The sequence below is a fragment of the Nuphar pumila genome, chromosome 3 (assembly GCF_984573655.1).
Source record: "Nuphar pumila chromosome 3, dmNupPumi1.hap1.1, whole genome shotgun sequence".
Lineage (NCBI taxonomy): Eukaryota > Viridiplantae > Streptophyta > Magnoliopsida > Nymphaeales > Nymphaeaceae > Nuphar > Nuphar pumila.
The window spans coordinates 122,706,786-122,733,911 of NC_143251.1; the positions used below are offsets into that span (position 1 = coordinate 122,706,786).

Consider the following 27,126-nt stretch of genomic DNA (forward strand, 5'->3'; position numbering starts at 1 on the left):
CCATGGTGCTGCCATCTCACCTTGACGAGAGGAATGGGCTTTGATCTCAAGACTCGCTCGCTTTGTTCCAATATCTCTACTGGTTTTTCTTTCATTGTTAGGTCTTCCCTTATATCTACGTCCTCATACTGGATGACATGTGACGGATCTTGAAGATATTTTTTTAACATAGATACATGGAATACGTTATGTATCTGAGCATACTGGGGAGGTAGGGCTATACGATAGGCCGTTTCTCCAATCCATTCCAAAATCTCAAAAGGTCCGACATATCTGGGACTCAATTTTCCTTTTTTACCAAAACAAAACACACTTTTGGTGGGTGATACCTTCACAAAGACTCGATCCCCCACATCAAAAGTGAGCTCCCTGCGCCTCTGATCTGCATAACTCTTTTGTCGACTCTGGGTTGTAAGCAATCTATCTCTTATCATCTTGATCTGTTGGGTATAATGTTGTAACACGATTGGTGATTCTACCGATCGTTCACCAATTTCATCCCAATACACAGGTGATCTACATGGTCTTCCGTACAGAGCTTCGAAAGGAGTCATGCCGATACTCGCATGGTAACTATTATTGTAAGCATATTCGGCTAAAACAACATGTTTGTCTCACTCACCTTTCCAATCCAGCATACATGCTCGCAGCATATCTTCTAGTGTCTGGATAGTCCTCTCTGATTGTCCGTCAGTCTGGGGATGAAAAGCGATACTCAGCTTCAGTTTTGTACCCAAGGCCTGTTGCAACTGACCCCAAAACCGAGAAGTAAAGCGAGGATCTCGATCTGATATAATAGAGACTGGTATTCCGTGTAGTCTAACAACCTCCCTAATGTATAAGTCTGCTAAGCTCTCGAGGGATTGATTTATTTGTATGGGTAGAAAGTGAGCTGATTTGGTCAGTCGATCCACTATTACCTATATAGCGTCATGTTGTTTCCGTGTTTTGGGTAAACCCACCACGAAGTCCATGGTGATTTCTTCCCATTTCTACTGTGGAATCTCCATTTGCTGCATCATTCCACCAGGCTTCTGATGTTCCACCTTGACTTGCTGACAAGTTAAACACTTTGAGACATAACTTGCGACCTCACGCTTCATTCCATTCCACCAATACCCTCGTTGTAAATCTTTAAACATTTTCGTGCCTCCTGGGTGTATGGTGTACTTGGACCTATGTGCTTCACCCAATAGTTCTTCTTTCAACTTGGGATCACTAGGGATCCAAAGTCGCTTTTGCATCCATATACTGTCATCTTCTTTGAGTGAGAAGTGTGAATTTTCTTGTTGGGCTAGTGACTTCAGTTTCTCATACTGGGGATCCTCTTTCTGACCTTCAATAATCTTTGTAAGGATTTTCGGATGGGCAGATAAATTAGATAACTTGATACTTCCCACGACATCTGAGAAAGGTTTCCAATCAATGAATTCCTCCACCAAATTCCACCCTTTTGTCAAAAGACTAGACAAACTGCAACCAGCTTTTCGGCTGAGAGAGTCAGCTACCACATTTGCCTTTCTTGGGTGATAGGAAATGGTAAAATCGTAATCCTTTATAAACTCCAACCATCGTCATTATCGCATGTTCAACTCTTTCTGGGAAAACAGGTACTTGAGACTTTTGTGATCAGTAAATACCTCGAATTGTTCCCCATACAGGTAACGTCGCCATATTTTCAAAGCGAACACTACGGCTGCCAATTCGAGATCATGAGTTGGGTAGTTTCGTTCATGAATCTTTAATTGGCGAGAGGCATATGCTATCACCTTACAATTTTGCATTAAAACATATCCCAACCCAGTACCTGATGCGTCTGAGTAGACCACAAAACCACCATGACCTGAAGGTAAAGCCAACACTGGTGCGGTGGTAAGCTTCTTCTTTAAGATTTGAAAACTCTCATCGCACTTATCCGTCCATTCGAACTTAATTCCTTTCCTCAAGAGATTGGTCATGGGCATAGCAATCCGTGAAAAGTCCTGAATGAATCTTCTATAATAGCCTGCTAAACCTAGAAAACTCCTGATATCGCTGATATTCTTCGGTTGACCCCAATTTAATACAGCTTCAACTTTAGCTGGGTCCACAGCGACTCCATCTCGCGATATGACATGACCCAAGAACATGACCTTCTCGAGCCAGAATTCGCACTTGGAGAATTTGGCGAACAACTGGTGTTCCTTGAGAGTCCCCAATACGATCCTCAAATGTTCACGATGTTGTTCTATGCTTTCAGAGTATATAAGTATATCATCAATAAAAACAATCACAAAAGTATCCAAGTACGCTCTGAATACCCGATTCATCAAATCCATGAATGCGGTGGGAGCATTTGTCAGTCCGAATGGCATAACTACGAACTCGTAGTGACCGTACCTTGTTCTAAAGGCTGTCTTGGGAATATCATCGTCCTTGATTCGAAGTTGGTGATACCCAGATCTAAGATCGATTTTTGAAAACACCTTAGCCTTTTGCAATTGATCGAACAAGTCTTCAATGCGAGGTAGGGGATACTTATTTTTGACGGTTGCTTGATTCAACATCCTATAGTCTATACACAACCTCATAGAACCATCTTTCTTCTTCACAAAAAGAACTGGTGCTCCCCATGGTGACACGCTCGGTCTAATGAAACCTTGCTCCATCAACTCTTGGAGTTGTTTCTTCAGCTCCTCCAACTCTATTGGGGCCATACGATAAGGCGCTTTCGAGATCGGTGTCGTCCCAGACACCAACTCGATATGAAAATCCACCTCACGTTGTGGAGGTAGTCCAGGCAACTCATCCGGAAACACTTCCGGAAATTCACGAACCACTTCAAGTTCTTCTAATGGTGTGACCTTCGACTCACAGGAGAATACATTTACTAGGAATGCTCGGCACCCCTGTCGCATATACTTCTGAACCTTTAATATTGATACAATTCGGCCCTTCACTATAGGTCTAGAGAGCCGAAACTCAACCTTTGGCAATCCTGGTCGGGACAAAACCACTTTCCCTTGGCGACAGAGAACATTGGCATAATGTTCATATAACCAGTCCATCCCCAATATGACATCATATTCAGTCATATCGAGCAAGATTAGGTCAGCAGGTAAGCTCTGCCCTTCAAGTACAATTATGACATCAGGGATGTAGTTTACACATATCGAATTATATCCTATCGGATTGTACACATATAATTCATGTTTCAGAGATTCAGTATGTGCACCAAGTAATTTTGCAAACTCTATGGATATGAACGAATGCGTAGCACCACAGTCAAATAGAACAAGTGCAGCACAACCATTGACAAGTACCGTACCTTGTACCAGATTTCCTTTCTCCAACTCCTCCACAGTGGTGGCATATACTCGTCCAGGCACCCTCTTCTGTGCATTTTGCTGTGGTGTTTGCTGCGGCTGAGATGGTTGATGTTGCTGCCCTCCTCCGGTATTATGTTTCTGCATATCCGCCATCTTCTTGTGGCACTGACGGGCATAATGACCCATCTTTCCACAGTAGAGACATGCACCGGTGTCTCTGGGGCAAGGTTGTCTGTAGTGGAACCGGTTGCACTTCTGGCACACCCGATTTTGTCCCTGTTGTTGCGGAGGACGATTTCCACCATTGTACTTCTGCTTCTTGTAAGGTGGCTGGTACTTCTTGCCACCGTGGTGCTGCAGCGGACCGGCTCCCCGCTTCCCCGGTGTGTCCTTTTGACCCTTCTTTGACCGCTCTCATTCTTCGTTCAACATAGTAGCCACTTCAATGGCTTGTGCGAGGGTGGGCGACAGATTAATCATCACTCGTGGTCGTAATCCGTCCTTGAGTCCGCGGACATACCTAGTTGCTCGGGCTTTATCATTTGCGAACAAATTTGGGAAATAACGCTCCAAGGTCCGAAATTTGGTAGTGTATTCCACCAAATTCATATTTCCTTGAGTAAGCTCCAAGAACTCTTAATGCTTTTGATCACGAGCGTACTGGGGGAAATATGTCTCTAAAAAGGTTCGCTTGAAATCTTCCCATGGAATAGTATCCACTCCGGCAAAGTGGATGGTTCGGGTGGTGTCCCACCACTTCTGTGCATCTTCCGTCAAGCGGTGAGTGCCGAAGTCCGTTTGCTTATCATCGAGAACAGACAGAACCCGAAAAGCTCGTTCTGTCTCTGCAATCCAACTCTCCGCTAGTTCAGGATCGGCCTTGCCTGAGAAGGTAGGCGGGTTCAACTTCAAGAACTTCTCATACGTGATTGTGCTCGTGTTATGCCTTTCACTTATGGCTGCGGCTAACTCCGCCTGGTGGCGCATTTGGGTGTCCATGGTTTGAGCCAGATTACCAAGAGTTTCCATCACGAACCCCCTTTGGTCCTGCCATTCGTTCGCCGTGCTTGAACTAGCTTGGGATCGACGATACATCTAATAATCATTTCAATACACACAATTTTACTATCTTTGAATTGTAGTGTTCCTACAATCATTACATGTATATATCTACACTTATACCAAAAAACAATGCAATTTTCATGGTTGATAAAGAATTTATACTTACAGAGCGCTTGCAGGGTGTGGCACGACAGTGATCCTTGATTTATTGTTTCCACGCTCTGATACCATAACTGTAACGCCCCGAAATTTAAACCCAGATTTTTGAGGATTTTTTTTTTGAAGCGGAAAAAATAAATGATTCCAGGGTTAAGCATTTCAGAACGATACAGGAAGGTAAAAGCAAACCACACCATTTATTTTTATTTTAATAATAATAGAATCCAACATCAGAGTTTTCACATTATGAATCTCAAACTAAAATTTCCAATATGAAAGAAAGTAGGATCGTCAGGGAACAAATAGATCAAGTCTTGGTCAGCGGCTTATCCCACATTGCTCATAGAGCTACTCTGTGCCTGAAAATGATAAAAGTTATAGGAATTAGACTACAATGTCTAAGTAGGAAAACTGTAATTATTCTTGCAAGTAGATCACGTGTCAGGTGTGTGATGTGGGTGTTGTGTTTGATTTTCAGTCTATACATAAACATATAAAGAAGTCGATGCAACAACAATAACAAACATATATCTAAGTAGAGGAGTAGATTATGCAACAGTTATAGTTAAGAACGTAAAGCATTTTATGCAGCTACCATAATTAAATAAGGCATTAAGCAATTAAAGCATATTTTGTAACAGAACTAACAATAACATGCATAACATATATATAACATCCACAATATGAATTCAATTAACTCATATCTGCACAGTTTAGGATGTCGTTTCATCATAAGCACCGAACACGCTGAAAGAATATGCAAATGTCTCCTTAATGACTCCAACACAGTGATACCTAACTGTTCTAGTTGATGTTTATCTTTTCTTATCCCGCAGGTACACACGGGCCAAGGCAACCATCACAGAAGAGAACGTTCGGGGGTATATTATTCAAAGTTGTTTTATTAGCCCGAACATTCTAACTGTGACTGAAATCCCAAGGGAGCGGCCAGTGACCGAGAGAAACTCCCAAAGGCCAAAACCAAAACAAGATGCATCCCTAACTTCTGCAGAAGAACATGGAACTACCACCTAGGACACATTTGGTAGTCCGGGTACCCCGACTCTGAGGACTGGGACCAACGAGTCACTTTACGCTTGAAACCAAACACATGTCCCCAGAGTTTTGTACCACCTACCCTCTACAAGGTAAGCCCAAATCTGAGTGGGTTAATCTTTTCATTTAATTATTTTCCTGAAGTATGGGGCATTTCCCAAACTTCTTTCTACTATCATAGTAGTAGGATTCTCAACCTTAGTCATTTTACCAAGGTGCATAGAACAATCCCAATCATTTGTCATATTAATTGCATAACCCACCCAAAGTGCTCCGGTGCCTTTAAACCAGTCAAGCACAAAAGTTATTATTTAATTTCCTTACCAATATACTTGAACCAGACCACGTACCTACATTAGGTACTTAACCCGTATCGCCCCTTGGGCAAGGTTTCCCTAAACAATTTAATTTAAGTTTCTTATCAGTATTATGATCATTATTCTAAATGCTTCGGTACCTTTAAATTGTAAAGTACCAAGACCCTGGTACCTTTAAACCAGTCGGTCGCACAACCTTTATGATTAAGTTTTCATCATTTTTTTTTCTTGCCATAACACGCAGGCTAGTAGCCCAAATACCCGTATTGGGTAGTCCAATCTGTCTTGCCCATTAGGCACGACACATGTCTAAAGATTGCAGCGTGCACCAGGTTATGTGTTGAGTCAACCTCTAATATATAACAGCTTCTATGTATGCTCAACATAGTTTATTATCCTGTAGGGTCTTAATATTGAAATGAAAATTTCCCACAAACATGGTAACTACCAGTATCTTTAACAGCTAACATGAGTTATCATAAGCATGCCATATCTCACAGCATAATACATAGACAAAAATAGGCTAACAGGAATTTACCTAGACAAGTTAGGGTTTACATAATGAAATAGTTTCAATCGGCCAGCATAAACATGCTATATTTTACAGGATGAAACCATTAGCATCTGTCAACATAAATTATGTTGTGTTTAACATAGGTTTACAGAATAAATTAATCAACATCGGATGATCATAAACTATGCTAAGTTCAGCATAACTTTACAGAATAAAGTAATCCACATCGGTCAATCATAAACTATGATGGTTCAACATAGCTTTACAGAATAAAACATTCAACCTCGGCTAATCATAAACTATGATAGTTCAGCATAGCTTTATAGACTAAAACCATCAACATTGAGCAATAAAGAGAATATCAAGTGGGTTGTCGGAATAAACATGGAAAGCTTACAATCACAAAGTAAAAGTTGTACTAATCGGCCAGAACTACGGTCTCCTTTCACATCAGTTGATTGTGGAATTGGATATTTGTACATAGTAGTGTTTCATTAGCTTATTATGATATAGTACTTTATTAGTTTATTGTGATGTTTGCATTGACTCATAAATATGATGAATCTAAGTTTCGTACTTCTTAGCTTTTGTACTTAAATTCTAGTTATATCACTAAATGTTATGTAATTATGAAATATATATTTTTTACTTTATTAGTTTATTGTGATGTTTGCATTGAATCATAAATATGATGAATCTAAGTTTCGTACTTCTTAGCTTTTGTACTTAAATTCTAGTTATATCACTAAATGTTATGTAATTATGAAATATATATATTTTGTAATATATATAATATATTTTTGCTATATTGAATATAAAATAGAAGTTAACAAAACCTGCAAGTCACTTGACCAGGCTGAGTCCCACTCCCACATCAAGACTGAACAAGTGGAGTCATGACTCAATGGGTTATAGATTGGAACAGATGCATTCGGCCAACGTAAATCAACACAAGCGTGATATATGTTTCAGAATAAGAAAGATATGATCTGTTAATCAAGATTTTCATAAGCCTAATTTGTATTACAGCATTAATTCTAAAAAAAAATCAGCATTCGTCATCACAAGTCTGGAAGAAAACCCCTCCAAATTTGGGTTTATCCACTGCTACCTCCAAAGTCATCTTTTTACGAAACTGTGAAACACGAATAGTCCCCTCTTTATCTTTTTTTTTTCATAATAATCTGAAACCCCCAAATCGCAGATTTGGGGTTTTCGGTTTGGGGTCAACAGACGACCCCAAATTGGGGGTCCCCTTGAACAACAAGGAACATATACAACTATTTAGGGATTCGAGAATCCCCTGACAGGACTCAGCCAAAATTTTATCCCATTCGTAGTCCCCCTCATTTTATTATACGCACCCCCCTTTAAATCAGTCGATTTGGATTTTAGACAACCCGCACCCCACCAAACCCTTGATTAACCTGAAAAACAATCACAAAAACCCTACCATTTTCCGGCGAAGTTGTTGCGGCAGCTACGAGAGGAGGTCGGTTGCGTCTCCTGACAAGGCTTCGAACAGCAGGCCCGAGCTCGGGGGGTGATCCACGGCTTAGAGAGAGAGAGATTGGGATATTGAGAGAGGGAGAAAGAGGGGTTCGGGGGTCCCCCTTTATAGGAGGGTGGCCACCCGAAAAGGAAGGGGAGCATACCTTCCCGGCGACTGCGGTGTGCTCCCCCACCTCCCCAACTCCTTACGTGTTAGGGTTCAGCTGAACCCTAACACCCGATATATCGGGGAAGAAGGTCCCCCCCCCTTGTATTTTTTTTTATCGGGCAACCCCTATCGGGTTTCCCCTTTATTTTTATTCTTTTAACCCCCACTCGTTTCCTTTTTGCAGGGTGTGGGCCGGGTCCGGGTCCGAACCGCGACCCGCGACGCTAGACCCGGTAGCGATTTGGATCCAAAACCCCACTTATATATTTATTTTATTTATTTTTTTCTTATTTACTTATTTTAATATTTAAATATGTTTATCTTGTATAATAGGTGTCACATAGATATGGGTTCTGGATCCGAAACTTGGATCCGTGCCCAGATCCTCCCATTTTACTCCTAAAATGCTAAAATTTTTAAATGTAAATATTGCGGTTATTACAAATTCCTTGATAATTGAAGAGACAGAGCAGCTATCAGTATTGTCATTTTCACCAATGTGGAATGATGATGACTCAACTATGTTTGTCTCAGAAAAGATAAATAATAAAGGGTCTCACATTTACCTTTTCAATATGAATCTCGTATAGAGCGATTTATCTCACTCATACGGAGAATAGAATAGCCATTTTGGAGGTTGTCTATGAGAAGTGGGAGCGCTTAAAATGGCGTTCATGAAAAGTAGGAGTATTTGAATATTTTTAGCATGTTGCTTTTTGCAATCGTAAGTAGCTCAAAATATTTGAGGTGTCATCTTTCACTGCAGAACAGTGAAAGAATTTTTGAAATCTATTGGGACAAAAAGTATTGATTTTATACGAGATTTTATCTCAGGCCGTTTGGATAAGAAACTTCATTATAGGTCTTGGTATTGTGGACTCTATTGAGAGACCACTAAAGATCTTTTGTGATAATGAAGCAGTTGTATCCTTTCCAAATAATAACAAGAGTTCTACATTGTGTCGACACATGGAGTTAAAATATTTTATTGTTAATGAAAAGACTGAGAATCATATGGTATGTATTGATATAATTGAGACGAAGAAAATGACTCTGGATTCTCTTACTAAAGGGCTAGCACCGGGATTGTATTCCCAACATGTAAAGGGGATGGGTTTTTTTTATTCCTTCTTATGTATGGCAATACATTATGTGATTACATTTGATTCTCTATATCTTTCACTACAAGAAAAACATTAATTAGCAACAGATTATTTTTGTTGCAAAGTTGCGATGGCTTAGCGAGAGAAAAGTAGTTATCGCTAAAATTTAAATTTGCTGCGAATTTAACGATGAAAACATTTTGTCTCATATTTCGTCGCTAATTAACGATGAAAACATTCCCTCTCATCGCCGTCCGCGCTCCCTCTCCCTCAGGTGATCCCTCTCTCCCCTTGCATTGTCTCCTTATTTATTTATTTTTTGTCTTGGTCTGACAGGAGCCATTGGCCCCAGCCCCCCCCCTGTCTTGGTCCGACAGGGGCCGATGGACCCTGTCTCCTCCTTTTCAAGAGCTGCAGGGGCCTTTTGGCCCCTGCACTCCCCCCCCCCTTTTTTCTTGGTCGTATATAATTATGCTTTGCAGGTGCGTAGCTGAGCTAATTGCGCGATGCTTAGTGCTAAGCATTACATGCAACTAAAAATGAAATGCAAAAAGAAATAAAAAAAATGCAAAGGCAATAGCATGCAAATCAGGTAAATACCCGTGGTGAGTAAGTGATGCAAGCGCATCACATGTTATTTAATTTTTTGGATGCAATAATTTTCTGTTAACATACTCACTTAGTTGTGGATATCTAGGACTGCTTTGATGGAGTTCAGAGATCATGCTGAGCATGATTTTAATGTATGAAAATAGAAGTGTTCTTATTTTTTAAGTTCGAATTCTCTGCTAGTCATGGTAGTAGTTAGCGGGATATTGGAGTGTATTTGTTGCAGGTACATGTTTGACATTTTTTGATATGATTGATTTGAATGTATTGCAATGTTTGATGCAACTGTATTCATGCTTGTATGCAGCTATTTTCAATTTGATTATGCCTTTCATGTGAAATTATATCATAAAAATATGCTTCAAATGAATGTATCATTTTATGAATGAGTTTGCACATGAAAATAAATGTTAAGTTATCAATGTTTCAAACATGCTTCAAATGAATGGTTTTGCATATGAAAATATTAAGTTATCAATGCATGCATCATTATTTTTGTGATTAAATGACAACATATATATATATATATATATATATATATATGTGTGTGTGTGTGTGTGTGTGTGTGTGTGTGTGTGTGTGATATATATATATATATCAAATCATTATATCTATCACGAATGCATGATAAATTTGATATTTTCTTCATCATAGCATTCATATGATTCTCTTTTAACTGGTTAGGATAATATCTGTAACATCATAGGACAAAATAACTACAAACCATGAATGGATGTACCGTAGGATAGTTGACAATGAGGTATCGCTTGAATATATGGATGGTGTTGACAGTTTTATTGAATTTTAAATGGCAAGTGTCAGTACAGTGAAACCTACAGGTTGGATCCGATGCCTCTGCATGATGTGTAAGAATAATCGATTTGTAAAACCTCATGGCGTTAGACATCACCTATACAAGAAGGGTTTCATGAGTGATTATTAGAATTAGACGCTTCATGGTAAAGAATTTTGGAACAATTTTGATGTACGGGTGGATGTGGTGCACGATAATCTATATGTGGATTTGATATTTGATGTCGTAGGACCAGAACTGGGTTCTGCTATGGGTCCTAGTGATGTACTCATTGGCGTAGAGGAAGAAGCACCAAACGATGCAACTAATAGATTTTATGATTTACTTAGAGATGCTGATGAGTCACTTTGGAATGGTTGCGAGAGTCACACTATCTTGTCTGCAGTTCTTCAACTAATGAATTTGAAGTCCGAGTATAATTTGAGTCAATCATGTTTTGATCGTATGTGCTCTATTGTGAAGAGTATGTTGCCCAAATATGAGAAATTGTCATAAAATTTTTATCGTGCGAAGGTTATGGTCAACGCTTTAGGTATGGGGTATCAAAAGATAGATGCTTGTCCAAATCACTGCATGTTGTATTTCAAAGATCAAGAAAATAGCAGATTATGTCCATCATGTGGGCATCCTCGATTCAAGCCAAAGACAAGGGGCAATGGTAGCACGAGGTCAAAAGAAGTGCCATACAAGTTGCTCTGCTACTTCCCTCTCACCCCTAGATTGCAATGATTGTATATGTCTTCAAGGACAGCTACACACATGAGATGACATACAAATAAAGTTTGACATGATGAAGACAAGATCACACATCCTGTTGATGCAGAAGCTTGGAAGCACTTTGATTGTACTAATAAGACCTTCGCAATGGAAGTGAGAAATGTTAGGCTCGGTTTATGTACAGATGGATTTAATCCATTTGGGGGTAGAGCAACCCCATACTCGTGTTGGCCAATATTTGTCACCCCATACAACATTCCTCCTAGCTTGTGTATGAAGCGTCAAAATCTTTTTTTATCTCTATTGATCCTTGGCCCGACATCTCCGGACCAAAATCTTGATGTATATTTAAGGCCATTGATTGATGAACTGAAAATACTGTGGGATGATGGTGTTCTCACGTACGATGCCCACAAAAAACAAAACTTTAATATGAAGGCTATTGTTCTATGAACAATCAGTGACTTCTCTGCATATGGTATGTTATCTGGTTTAAGCACACATGAGAGGTTGGCATGTCCGTACTGCATGGAGGATACACAATCTTTTAAATTGATGCATGGAAGGAAGTTGTGCTGGTTTGATTGTCACTGTCGATTTCTACTCGGCGACCATTCTTTCCGATGACAAATGAATGCGTTCAAAGTAGGCACAACTAAAATAGAAGATTCATCTACACAGCTGTCTGGCATAGAGATTTCAAGATGATTGTGATACTTTTCATATGGACTGACAGATGCTCAACAAGTTTACTATACTTCATATCCGAATACAAGAAAGTCAGATAAAAATGAATGGTGGACGGTTTTCAAGGTGAAGTCTAAACTATACCCCGAGTATGATCAGTTACAGGAAGACATGATTGTTGAAGAGGGTGATTACTATCAGTTAGATGATATGTATTACTTTTCTTATGGTCACGATGTCACATATGGTATGCATGTCACATCTCCATTGTCTGATGACACACGTATGGAAGAATGTGATCCAAATGATATACCAAGTGGATGGACACCCAATGAAGAAGAAGACGAAGATGACGGAGAGAAGGAGGAAGAAGAAGAAGAAGAAGAAGAATATGAAAGTCAAACAAGTGATGAAGAAGCATACTCGAGTTAGTGAAATATATCTTGTAATACATACCACATCACTTTCTCATGTGCTCTTGTTTTTGTAGTTCAGAGACTATGCTAGTTATGGTAGTAGTTAGCAGAATATTTGAGTGTGTTTATTGCAGGTACATGTTTGACATTGATGTGATATGAATGATTTGAATGTATTGTCATGTTTGATGTGAATGTATCCATGCTTGCATGAAGTTATTTTCGATTTGATTATGTATCCATGGAATCGCATATCATGTAACTGATCCAAATAATATTTTTATTTGTTAGAATATGGTTCATAGAGGTAACAGTGGTCGAGCAGCCAGTGGTCGAGGACCAAGTGGAGGTTGTGGGACATCATTAGGTAGATGTCTTTGTGTTATATTTAAATATAGGCATTCATTATGTTTTTGCTTATATGTTGATATAAAAATTGTTACTTGTTAATCGTCTTTATAGGATCCCAGATGAGTAATAGTTAGTTTCAGTTTTCGTCTTTACGTAGTGCTTCGATAGGTATATCATTTAAATAATTGTATACTTGATTAGTTTAAATGTGCATTATGTGAATTTCTAACTCATTGTTCTGTAGGTGATGTTTCGCCTACACATGACCCACCTACACCAACTACTTATACACATCACGAGACAATACCGGATACAGGGTCTTCTCAGTTTGACACACAATGACTCATTCAAATAGTATATATCGATAGTCGACCGTAAGTATTTCATTGTCACCTGTCCAATACTTATCTTATAAATAGTGTATATCGACAGTTGATTGTTAATGTGCATCAATTCATGTGCAGTGTGAGGTTCGAACCATAAGAAGTAATACGAGAAATTAGGAAGTCACTACTTAAGCATCTTCCAAGACCGATCGCTCAATGAAAATAGTACCCGAAGGAGGTGCTGGACAGATTATTGTCCTCATTCATGGTATGCAATCGTTTATCATAACTAATGTGTTTCATATTTTGTTTTTTTTTATAGTTATGTGTGTTAACTTTCTGAAAGTATTTGTAGGCTTCGCATCGCTTCGCAACTGCGAACGAAGAGAAGGACGCGAGGATAGTGTGGCAGAAGGTACCAATCGATTTGCCGATATGCTGCATAATATGAAGACTGTAGCAATAAAAGCAACTAATGGGATAGATGATCCACTGCAGTGAAAGAGTCATAACCCTTCTACTATCAGGAGAGATTATTGGGAGGGAATATGCGACAAGTAGGCGAGCAATAAATTTTGAAACCGTTCAGCAAAGGCTGCACAAAACCGAGCGAAGATGCCCGATGCCCATCTACACATAGGTGGATGTAGAACTTTTGGGAGTCACCAGAAGAAAATGATAATTCATCAATATATATTATCAAATTTATAAGTATTTCTACATACTTTTTAATTAATTTTTTTATCCTTTAACCTTGCAAGAAGCAAAAAAATGAGGTATTATGCCTTACAAGGATGTGTTTGTTGAAACACATAAACGTAAGAGCATGAAAGAGTTTGTATCAGAAAAGGCGAGAGCGACATCGGTATGTATTTATTGTATTAATAAACATTGTAATATACAAGTTACTATGGATTATATTATCATAAACATTGTAATTCTTAATTATTAATTTATATTGTAATCATTACTTTGTATGAGTCATACGAGCAACAAATGGTAGAGCGATATGGCGATGACTTCACTCAACATCCACCTTTTGATTCTGCAACATGGGTGATTGCAACCGGTGAACTCAAAAAGGGTCGTGTGTTCGGGTTTGGGAGTAACATGAACACCACACCAATCATTGTCTCCTGCAGTCAGGGCTCTTAGAGTTCTCTCGCCAGCATCAACTTCCATCGTCCGATTGACCTTGCTATGTCTTGGGATGGTATCTGTCAGCGTCTTGAGGACAAAATGCATGACTTTTTACATGAAGCCATTCCCAACCTTGTCCATAATGAGTTGTGTAACTTTTTTTGGGACATGAGAACTTTGTCTGCATTCAACATGAGCTCCGATGCCCGTTAGGTATAAAGATTCATGTAATTTATTTCATGTCGTTAGATTTCAAGCTAGTATATGCATGATTGAATACATATATGCATGATTGAATACATATATGCATGATTGAATCACTATAAATTTTGTTGACACCTTTATAACACATATATGCATGGTTGAATCACTATGAAAGTTTTTTGACAACCTTAGAACACATATAAGCATGATTTCATCACTATAAAAGTTTTTGACTGCCTTATAACACATATATGCATGATTAAATCACTATGAAAGTTTTTTGACAACCTTAGAACACATATAAGCATGATTTCATCACTATGAAATTGTTTTATTGCCTTAGAACACATTTATGCATGATTGAATCATTATGAAATTTTTTTACTGCCTTAGAACACATATATGCATGATTGAATCACTCTGAAAGTTTTTTGACAACCTTAAAACACAAATATGCATGATTGAATAACTATGAAAGTTTTTTTACTGCCTTAGAACACATATGAGCATGATTAAATCACTATGAAAGTCTTTTGACAACCTTAACACACATATGAGCATGATATTAGCATATATGAAAGTTTTTTGACTGCCTTATAGCACATATATGCATGATTGAATCAATATGCAAGTTTTTTGACAACCTTAGAACATATATATGCATGATTGAATAACTATGAAAGTTTTTTTGCTGCCTTAGAACACATATGAGCATGATTGAATCACTATGAAAGTTTTTTAACAACCTTAGAACACATATGAGCATGATATTAGCATATATGAAAGTTTTTTTACTGCCTTATAACACATATATGCATGATTGAATCAATATGAAAGTTTTTGACAACCTTAGAACACATATATGCGTGATTGAATCACTATGAAAGTTTTATGAAAGTTTTTTGACAACCTTAGAACACATATAAGCATGATTTCATCACTATGAAATTGTTTTACTGCCTTAGAACACATATATGCATGATTGAATCACTATAAAAGTTTTTTGACAACCTTAGAACACATATAAAGCATGATTTCATCACTATTAAAGTTTTTTTACTACCTTATAACACATATATGCATGATTGTGATATATAACACATTTATTTGACAACCTTATAAACATTATATGCATGTGTGAATTACTGTGACATTTTTTTGACAACTTTAGAACACATATCTGCATGATTGAATCACTATGATTTTTTTTTTGTCAGTCTTAGAACACATATTTGAATTCTGTTATCGTCCTTCACTTTATTGCTTGTCTATGTGTCATTCAACCATTTACTTTGATTGCATTAGATTAGGTGCATTGCATATAATTTATTTTATTATATTTTGTTTATCAATACTAACATTTTGGTTCTCTTGTAGGATGCTAGAGATGATCAACATAGAAGAGCTGATGGAGGCATGGATGAAGGGCAGGATCAAGACAATAAAAAAGATGATGCCCTGAATCTTGACGAGGATTAGATTCATGTGTTTAATTTATTTCACATACTTGTAACTAATTTGAACTTGGCAAGGACTGTACTGAGTTGTTAAATTTATTTAACTTATAACTTATGTTAAATTTGTTTCACTTGCTTTGTATATGTATTTTTTGTGTACTTTATTTTTTATACACAGGTTATATAAATTGTATAACGAGAATTTTTTCTCCATATTTATATTTTAATTTTTTTATTTTTTTTAAAATTTATGATGGATTAGAGATAGATATTATCCGTTGCTAATATCTGTCACCAATTTAAATCAATCGATGTTTTGCGACGGAATTTAATTCGTCGCTAAATTGACAACGAACATTAGCAACAGATAGGTATTCATTGTTAAATTTTAACGATGAATTAGCGGCAGAATATATTCCTTCGTAAAACCAAATTAGTTCTTATTTAGCGACAAATTAGTGACAGATGTGATCCATCTCTAAACCGTTGCTAATTAGCGATGGATTGATGACAAATAAATTCTGTCGTATTTTAGCAACCAAGATTATGCAAAGGATGCTTTTCGTCGCTCATCCGTCGCTAATCTGTCGTTAAACACGTTAATGATGGATGAACGATGAAAAGCGTCCGTCGCTAATACATATTTTTCTTGTAATGTTTGTAAATTATTGATTTTGCATAAAGAATCTCTCATATGGATTAAAGAGAATATTAGAATAACAATATTAAAGGACCAATAAAATAGGTAAGATACCAACCTATTCATAAAGATAATTTCAACATGCTAAAGCACTAAAGGTGAATTATAGTGTAGTACATGAGAATATGACATTTCATGAAGAAGTGTTTATCTCCATGACTCATATGATTCATTTTTGTGATTAAGGGTAGCATGTGAACCCATATAAAGAATTAAATCGAGATAATGGTTTAAACATTGATTTAGTGCACCTTTTGGTGTCAATGAGTCAAGTGAGAGAATGTTGAACATAACGGATTTGAGTTCAACCCATTTGGGTGACCCAATTTGACATCATTAGTGAACACCTAATGGAGAGATAGTGGCTGAAAGTTACGTACTGTCATTTTCCCCATTATATAAGGAGATTGGTTGCTATGAAGATGATGAGAGATTCATGACAATAGCCTATTCAAATTTCACATTCGGGTTTACGTGATATATGGTTCTGCTCACCGTCGACCTAAAGCTTGGGCTCATCATGGGCGTCGATCGGATGAGGAGAACGCCGAACACCCACACACATACTCTGTGATGTCAGAGATGCACTTGCAGGTATGCTTTCTATGTATGTTGATGCAAGAAACGCCGACACCATCCCCTTATCCACAATGTATAATATTTTTAACAAAGCATCTGGATGTAAGATTGAGCCGATACAGCAGGTCCACCTGACCAAATACTTAGCGCTCAACATACTGCAGGACCAGTTGAAGGTCATTTCAAATGTGGATAAGACTCGAGAAATAACATTCACACATCCATCTCGTCAAAGCAAATGTTTGTGGTTTTTAATCTTGGCAACACCAAACCATATGGCCCAGCTCCCATCCCAATTCCAAAGTCCACAAATCTCTCCTTTGCCGTTTCTCCAGCAGTTGGTGAACTTCTCCAGAGTTTTCCAGAGAAGTCTCTTCTGGTCCAACACCTGGAATTGATTGTGTATTAGGGACTTTAGTCTCTCTAAAACATTTTGACAGATAAAATAGAAAAAAAAGGAAAAGGTGTGAGCCACCCACAGAGAGCCACCGCCTCAGCATGGACGTATTCCCTGCCACTCGCCAACTCACCAGATTGCCATGCTACTCCTCTTACCAGCAGGCCTCTCGAAGGACCTCCCTCTGTCATGGTTCCCTCCTTTACTCCAATGATGGAAGAAGAAGAAAGCTAGCAACAAGAACCAGCAGCAGCAATAAGCTCTGCATTAAGGCCCAAACTGCCCCAACAGCCATGGAAGCAACCAGCGATCCCCAAGTGCCAGTGCAGCAAAGTGCATGGATTTATGATGGGTATGGTGGTGTTGATGTCTTGAAATTTAGCAGCACTGTTTCTGTGCCTGAAGTCAAGGATGACCAAGTTCTCATCAAGGTGGTGGCTGCTGCTCTCAACCCTGTGGATGCAAAGAGGAGGCAAGGGAAATTCAAGGCCACTGATTCTCCATTACCAGTGAGTTTTTGGTTACTTTTTTTTTTTTTGGTTTCCTCCATTTTGGGTGTTAGAGTTTTTCAGTTTGGAAATGGAAAGAAGTCTCAGTTTGTTTAACCTTTTTATTAAGTTCATGATTTATGCAGCTTTAGGTTTCCTATTTTTTAATTTGATATAGTGTAATTAAATGTCAATGGTTTATGCAGTTTCTTTATATTTCAAATTCATTGTGTTTTTTTTTTGGTTTGTTGTTTTGAGGAATCTGCATGGTGCATGATGTTTGGTTTTTGTGTAGTTTTTTCCTTTTTTGGGAAGAAGAGGTGTGGTCTCTGGCATTTTGCCTTGATGGGCCTTAGGAGTTTTTAGGGCAAGAACTTTGCTACATTGTTATGAAAGACTTATATTGGTTCTCAAAATGGAGAAACAAAGATGGACTGAGGCGATGGATTTGTATTCTTCTGTTCCTTGTATTTTCATTAAATATCCTCTTGCGATATGTTGGAAGTATACATGGTGTTGCCTTTCTGTGTATGCATATATCTGTTTATTGTTCTTGTAATGAGGAAGAAAATGCTCCCTGCTTTCATAACATGGTCAGTTTCTTCTTTCTTAGTCTCTGCAAAAAAATATATGCAGATAGACGATTGGTTCCAATACTATAGCTGTAAATCTGGAAAATTCTCTGAGCTTTCTACTTTGTGGATTTTTTATTCCTTTTTCCTTTTTTGAGGTTTCTGAATGTTTTCTTGTCCTTTTTTAACTAGGATTTCTGAAGATGTTGCTGGCTAGAATGACGCCTAGTGTGGTGTACAGCAGTATATCTTATTTCCCATAGCAATCCCCAGTAATTACTGTATGTTTTATGGAAAGAAGATAGGTCATTGGGCATGATTTCCCTTTGTTTAGAGTGTTCTTTTTTCCACTGAGGTTTAGAGCCGATGTGCATGCCAGCTTGTCAACTTATCTCAATATGTCTGTGATACTTTTTGTGGTGTTAGAAACATATAATTCGTGTAGCTAGTGGTTTAGAGTTTTGTTGTTAAGTGTCAGAAAATTGATAAAACTGAACATTAGCTGTGGATCTATAAATTTTAAAGTAAAATGGTTTCCACTATGAAAATAATTTCCCGAGGATGCAAAGGTACCTGTGAGAGACAAAGATTGACACCAGATTATCCTTTTGGTTTAGGAATTGACTTTTTTGTACCTGTTTGAAAGTCTTAATGCTTACAGAATAATAAGTTTTAGGATTTTCTTGTCGTTATGTAAATGAATTGGTTCATCACTTTCAATTGTCTTCTTTCTTATATTAATCTCTGAGAGTCAGCTCAACACACAGAAAAGAGTAATGGTTTTTTCACCCATATGTTTAGTTTTATTAATTTTACAGAGCTGACTTGTATTCAAAGTTTCAAACTGAAAAGCATACCGCTAGTGCTTGTGTGCTTTGAAATTGAACTTTTTATGTTCCTTGCAACCTTCCTTATGAACGTTCTATTGGATTCCCATCTTCTTAGGCTCATGAACAAGGATGCAGTCATTAACATGGTTCTTATCTTTGCAGACAATTCCAGGATATGATGTATCTGGAGTAGTGGTAAAGGTTGGAAGTCAGGTCAAGAATTTAAAGGAAGGAGATGAAGTATATGGGAATATCAACGAGAAAGCTTTGGAAAATCCTAAGCAGTATGGATCAATTGCAGAGTACACTGCTGTGGAGGAGAAATTGCTGGCTCTGAAGCCCAAAAATCTTGATTTCTCTCAGGCTGCTGGATTGCCTCTTGCAATAGAGACCGCATATGAAGGCCTAGAAAGAGCCAGATTTTCTGCAGGTAAATCAATCCTCGTGTTGGGAGGTGCTGGTGGAGTTGGAAGCCTGGTCATCCAGGTAATTTATATAAATTTCATCTTCACAAGTGCACGTTGCTTCTGGATTTATATAATGTTTGTAATTAGCTTATATTGTGCTACCTCTGTATTGGACATTAATATGCTTGCCATCTAAACTTTGGATATTGGAAGATGTTTAGTCTAGATTATTACTTTTAAGGCACTTGAGTTTAATACATATAGAAAAGGTTTTATACTTGCGACTTCAATTTTGGTTATGGGCAGATAGATGTTGAGTCTAAATTATTATTTTTAATTCATGGCAGTTTAATTCATATAGAAAAGGTTTTAGATGTGGGGAGAGAGTTGTTAACTTCCATGGCCTTAACAGGCATTCAACTTACTTTGTCTATGGTAAATCTAGAGTGCCATGATGGTGTCATAAAATAATTGTCATCATAGGGTATTTAAGAAATTTTGTGAAGGTTAAGAAACACATGTTAAAATGTATTCTTCAATCATTGTAATCATATATATTTTATATATATAAAGGATGATACATATACATATATGGTATATATGTATATGTATCTTCCTAATTATATATATAAAATCTATATTTCTCTATTATTAGCCGTAGGGGTAGTTTAGTCATTTTACTTAATTTTACACATTTTATTTAACGAATATGGTTGTAATCTTTTTTATTTTTTTATTTTATTCTTTTTTATTTTCATACTTCTCAAAGTACATAGGGGGCCCCTCTCTTAGAGACGTTGGGCCCCTCCAACGGTCACAATTGTGACCGTTGGAGGGGCTCCAACGTCTATAAGAGGAGCCCCTCCTTGCTTCTCTTTTGTGTTATAAATAGGGGACTTCCCCTTATATTTGATGATTCTAGTGGGAGCTTTAGCTCCATTGTAAAAGGGTTTTTACCCTATTTCTCATAATAAAGAAATATTCTTTTAGCCTTTTGGCTTAACCCCTTTGTGGGTTTAGCACTTTATGTGCTTTTGGTTGCCCCTTAGTGGGTTTGTGTATTTGCACCTTAAGTGTGCATTTATGGGTTCATTATCGAACCCTTTGTTTTATTACATGGTATCAGAGCTAGGTCATGATCGGATTGTCTTTTGGTGCATCGGAAAGCGTGTCGCTCAAGAAACTTCAAAGAATGGTGAAGTATTCATTGTTTTTCTTCTTTTTCTTGAAGTTATTCGGTATGTATCCTTTTTTTTAAAGTATTATGCATTATGAAATTATTTTTTTGCATGTGCTTTCGTTATAATTATGTTTTGCACATTTAGTGTTTGTGGTACTTGAGAACCCTTACTTTTCACATATCACATTTCACTTGTTCGCATGTTCTAAATTATTTCCTTTTAAAAATTGGTAAACTTGTTTTTTCTAGATATATGATTGCTAAAAAATGGGCCATGTATCATATTTATTTTTAAAAAAAATTTGATGTCAATCCTATTTGAACTCGTGTATGGCTTTAGAATTTTGTTATTATTATGTTGACTTCAAGTATTAAAAGCTTGAAGTTCATATTTTCCATATCTTTGTGCATGTGTATCCATGCCTTTGTGTACTTGTGAGAGTTCTCCTTGTGTCTTTGCGCACACTTCTTGTTTGTTAGCATTGTGTTTATACACAAACATTTTTTATATATAGAGATTTTTGCATGAATGAACATACATGGGTGTGATAAAATTTGCTTATATGTGTAGGAAGCGCTTACAGAAAGTTGGGTTGAGATTGAAATTTTTTAGTATATGAAGGATTGTGATAATTCACATACTTCTCTACACTTCATCGATTACCCATCATATATAATGGTAATTTATGAAGAATCCTTTATATAGTGATGTTTTTCAAAATTGTCTTCAATTATGCGAGGTTGATGATTTTTGCATAGTTGTTAACTTATAAGTTAACTTATAAAATTATATATGTTTTCTTGCTAAATGAGTATTATTGGTCTTTGCTTAATACTCTTGACTCTCATATGAAACCTAATTTGTTTTGAGATTTTCTCTTGTTTGTGTGTCTTAGTGCACTTTTTGCGAAAAATTGATATATGAATTTGGTAATTCTTGAATATGAATTTCTCACATTTAAATTAAGTCTTTGTCTTTCTTTTGTTGGATGTGTAATGAAATATGCGGAAAAGCAAAGAGTGCACTAAGCACTTACAACATCTACTAATGAACAAACAAAGAAGGGCTAACACCAAAACCCACAAGAGACAACACAACATAAAAATATAAATGCCTCTTATTGAAAGAGAGAGAGCTCTCAAGAGTGAGGAATACAAGAGGGGTTCACCCCTATTTATACACAAGAGAAGGAGAGGGAGAGGGCCAAGAGGCCTTAAAAGGAGAGCCACCTAGGGGGCTCCCCATATAGTCGTTGGGAGCCCCCAACGGTCACAAATGTGACCGTTGGGGGCCCCATCGACTACATGGTGGGGCCCCTTTTGTGTGAGCAAAAAAACAAAAAACAAAAAAATAGATTTTACAAAAAATAAAGAGAAAAATAAAATAAGAAAAACAAGTACCCCTATCGGGTACTTGTGAAATGACAAAAATACCCCTATCGGGTATTATATATATATATATATATATGAATTACATGTATTTTAACACCCTCCCTCAAGCTTTACGGGGATATAACCGAAAGCTTGTTAAGAAGAAACAAAAACCGAGGAGCCGCAAGAGCCTTAGTGAAGAAGTCCGCCAACTGATACTCTGATGTGACGTAAGGTAGTGCTATAGTTCCTCTTAGGTATTCATCCCGAACGTAATGGCAGTCCATCTCAATATGCTTAGTACGCTCATGGAAGGTGTGATTGCTTGCAATATAGATTGCGCTTTTATTGTCGCAACACATCTTCGACGGAGTAGAGATGACAATGCCCATATCACTGAGGAGTCTTCTTAGCCACACAAGTTCCATGGTTGTAGTGGTCATAGCACGATATTCTACTTCTGTCGAGGACAAGGATACTTTGTGTTGCTTCTTGCATCTCCACGAAATCATAGAGTCACCTAAGAAAACACAAAAACCGGTAGTTGAGACTCGGTCATTGGGATTTCCTCCCCAATCTGCATCAGTATAAGCAATTAAGTCAAGTGACGAGGCAGAAGAAAGAAAAACTCCCTTAGTTATGATATTTTTGATATATCTGACGATCCTTAAGACTGCACTCATGTGCACAGTTGTAGGTGCATGTTGAAACTGACTGACAGAGTGGACGGCATGAGCTATGTCTGGCCGTGTGATGGATAGGTAGGTTAGAGACCCAACAAGTTGCCGGTAGGGAGTAGGATCCTCGAGAGGTGTTCCATCTTCCAACCTTAATTTTGCATTGATGACTTCTGGGGTTTCTGTCTTCTTATCATCGGAGATACCCGATTTGGAACAGATGTCAGCAGCAAGTTTCATCTGAGAGAGAATGTACCCTCGAGGAGAGTACGCCACTTCAATTCCTAAAAAATATCTTAAGAAACCAAGGTCAGACATATCAAAATTTTCTTTCAAAACCTTTTTAATATCCTTAATGCCTTGCTCATCATTTCCTGTAATGATCATATCATCAACATAAAGTAGTAAAATAACTACTGAAGACCCTGCACTTTTCACAAACAGAGTAGTGTCAGTATAACATGAACGAAAATTTAAACTTGTCATTACATTACTAAATCTATCATGCCAAGCCTTTGGAGCTTGTTTTAAACCATATAATGCCTTTTTAAGTTTAAGAATTTTATTTTTACCAATACATACTCCTGGTGGGGGATCCATGTAAACTTCTTCATTTAATTCGCCATTTAGAAATGCATTCTTAACATCGAGTTGATAGATAGGCCATTTCTTCACAGACGCAATAGCAATAAGAGTCCTAACACTAGTCATTCTAGCAACAGGTGCGAAGGTTTCTTCATAATCTATACCATATTCCTGAGCATATCCTTTAGCTACTAACCGTGCTTTATAACGTTCTAATGAACCATCACTCTTGGTTTTAATTTTGAAGACCCATCTACATCCTATTGATTTCTTTCCAATGGGTAACGAAGTTATTTCCCAAGTTTTAGCTTTTTCAAGGGCACTAAGCTCTAAGTTCATGGCTTCAACCCATTGGGGAATATTTTTGGCCTCATTATAGTGTGAAGGTTCATGAAATGAATGCAACGCAATTAGACATGCTCTATATCTAGGAGTTAGGGACTCATAGGAAACAAACCTATTTGGAGGATTGGAGATCCGACTGGATCTCCTTAAAGATGTTTCTTCAATGTCGGATCCTTGAGAGTATTTTTCTAAGGCACTTATCTGAGTTTGTTGACCACACCTAACATATGTTTGGATTGGTCTATTATTCTCATCTATAGCATTATCAAGAGGAATTTCCTCTAGGTCATTCAAAGACTCATTAGAGATTTCCTCTTCTTGAGGAGTCTCATCTTCTTGAGATAGAAGATCAAATAAAAAAGTATATTCACTTTCGTCAATATCTTTAGTTTTCACAAAACCATTTTCATTTTCCAAAAATGTTACATCTTTGGATACATAGAGTTTGTTATTTTTCAAGTCAAAACATCTAAAACCCTTTTGATTTTCTCCATAACCCAAGAAAACGCATTCAATAGCTTTAGGAGATAATTTGTCCCGTTTATGATTAAGGACAAAACATTTACATCAAAAAACTCTTAATCTATTGAAGTCTGGTGTTCTTTCAAATAGTTTTTCGTATGGAGATGTATTTTGTAAGGAAGAAGATATCATTCTATTTATTAAATAAGTTGAGGTCAAGGCCGCTTCGGCCCAAAAATTCTTTGGAATTTCTTTGGAAATAAGGAGTGTCCTAGTGGTTTCCATGATATGTCTATGCTTTCTTTCGGCCAAGCCGTTTTGTTGGGGAGTCCTAGGACACGATCTTTGATGACAAATTCCATTTACTTCTAAATAGTTTTGAAATTCATTTGATAAATATTCTCCACCCGAATCGGATCTAAGAGTAGAGATATTACTTGAAAATTGATTTTTAACTATCATATGAATTTTTTTGAAAAAATCAAAGACTTCGGATTTTAAATTGAGAAAGTAGATCCATACATACCTAGTGTAGTCATCGATGAAAGTGACATAATAGGAGTACCCTCCTTTAGACATGACGGGGGAAGGACCCCAAACATCCGAATGGACTAACTCAAAAGGTCTTTTGGACACAAAAGTTCGGTTTGGAAAAGGAGTAGATTTCATTTTGCCAAAAATACAATTCTTACAAACAAAATGTTTCTCATTACAAAATTTCTTTCCAAATGGAAAGGAGTACATTTTTGAGAAACTTGGATGTCCAAGTCTTTGATGCCAAATATCAATATTTTTATCTTGGACATGGTTACAAAAAGAGTTCATGGGGAGTTTCAAGTTGCTTATGTAATAGAGATCTCCCCTTCTATGGCCTTGCCCAATCAGCTTCCCGGACCGGAGATCCTGTATAGAGCAATCCTTAGTTGAGAAGGAGATTTTACATCCATGATCGCATATTTGAGCAACAGAGAGGAGATTTAAATTAAGTTGAGGTACAACTCTTACGTTTGGCACAAAGAAGTCTTTTGAAAAGTTTAAGGTTCCAAAACTTTTTACTTGTAAAGATGTACCATCGGCAGTCAAAACATAGGAGTTTTTATAATTATTACATAAATCGGAAAGCTCATTTTCAAGGGGGGTCATATGAAAGGAAGCTCCAGAGTCAAGGATCCAAGACGACATACCTGGAGGAGAGGAGGAAGCTACGGCGGCACCCGAAGTTGATGGAATCTTGAGTAGAGTTTGTAGTGCCTCCGATAGTTGAGCAAGAGAAAAAGAGTCCGTTCCTTTGATTGCTTCCTCTTTCTTTTGAGTAGCTTCTTCAACGGAAGCAACTTTATTTTTTGGTGCTTCATTCAACTTAGGGCAATTAGGTCTTATATGACCCGGTTCTTGACAATGATGGCAAATGACTTTTCTATAGTTGCCATTATAGTTATTTTGCCTTCCAAAATGTGGAGGTTTGTAGGTTTTCATATGGTTGCCGGGTTTTGATACGGCCAAGACATCATTTCCTCCTTTAATTATGCCAAGACGGGTTTCTTCTTGGCATATTTCGGCTATGGCATCTTCCAAGGGAAGAGGCTTTGATATATGTAGGAGGGAGGATCTAACTTGTTCATATTCGGGCCTAAGCCCATGTAAAAATTGGAAAAAGTGTTCTTTTTCCATTTGTTCTCTCCTTAATTCCACATCTATACTAGAAACCCATTTTGGTTCTAGTAAGGATAGCTCATCCCATAGAGGGCCAAGAGTGCTAAAGTAGTCCCTGACACTCATTTCTCTTTGCTTGATAGTCCGGATTTTTTCTTGAAGAAAGAATTGACGAGCAAGGTCTTTTTGTGTAAACATACCTTTCATGAAGAACCATGCTTCATTTGCCATCCGAAATTTGGCAATGTTGGCGCAAATCTTGAGCTCCACATTGTTCATGAACCAAGCAAGAATCTTGGCATGCTTACTTTCCCAATCTTCTATTTTAGATTGGTGATCTTCAATGGCCTTCATGCGGGCATCTCCTTTAAGAGCTTTTTCTTGATCACCTTCCATCTTAGTTAGTTGGAGTTGTGGTTCCGGAATGGTGCCCATAACGTATCCCCAAAGCTTTTTCCCTTTGAGGTTGTTTTCCATGACGGCGGCCCACATCATGTAGTTGGAGCCATTGAGCTTGAATGAGAGATCAATCTTTTGTTCTCCTTCTATAATAACCACTCACAAGAGGATACCAAGGAGAGAGAGAAACAAAAAAACAAATATAGCTACACCACTAGCTATATTAAGAAGAAGAGCATACACAAGGCTTTGATACCATGTAATGAAATATGCGGAAAAGCAAAGAGTGCACTAAGCACTTACAACATCTACTAATGAACAAACAAAGAAGGGCTAACACCAAAACCCACAAGAGACAACACAACATAAAAATATAAATGCCTCTTATTGAAAGAGAGAGAGCTCTCAAGAGTGAGGAATACAAGAGGGGTTCACCCCTATTTATACACAAGAGAAGGAGAGGGAGAGGGCCAAGAGGCCTTAAAAGGAGAGCCACCTAGGGGGCTCCCCATGTAGTCGTTGGGAGCCCCCAACGGTCACAAATGTGACCGTTGGGGGCCCCATCGACTACATGGTGGGGT

The 27,126-nt window shown here is 37.6% G+C and overlaps 2 protein-coding genes across 2 annotated transcripts in view; both read left to right on the plus strand.

Moving 5' to 3' along the window:
- Window positions 1-15,905, plus strand: part of LOC149843575 (CASP-like protein 4A2) — a 28,153-nt gene extending 12,248 nt beyond the window's left edge. The window contains exon 4 of the mRNA XM_090000931.1: window positions 15,821-15,905. Coding sequence (XP_089857057.1) covers window positions 15,821-15,905 — 85 coding nt within the window. The remainder of the gene's footprint in view (window positions 1-15,820) is intronic.
- Window positions 15,906-17,555: 1,650 nt separating this feature from the next.
- The window catches only part of LOC149843576 (NADPH-dependent alkenal/one oxidoreductase, chloroplastic-like), a 70,215-nt gene continuing 60,644 nt past the window's right edge, over window positions 17,556-27,126 (plus strand). The window contains exons 1-2 of the mRNA XM_089999923.1: window positions 17,556-18,085; window positions 19,629-19,952. Coding sequence (XP_089856049.1) covers window positions 17,678-18,085; window positions 19,629-19,952 — 732 coding nt within the window. The 5' untranslated portion in view covers window positions 17,556-17,677. The remainder of the gene's footprint in view (window positions 18,086-19,628; window positions 19,953-27,126) is intronic.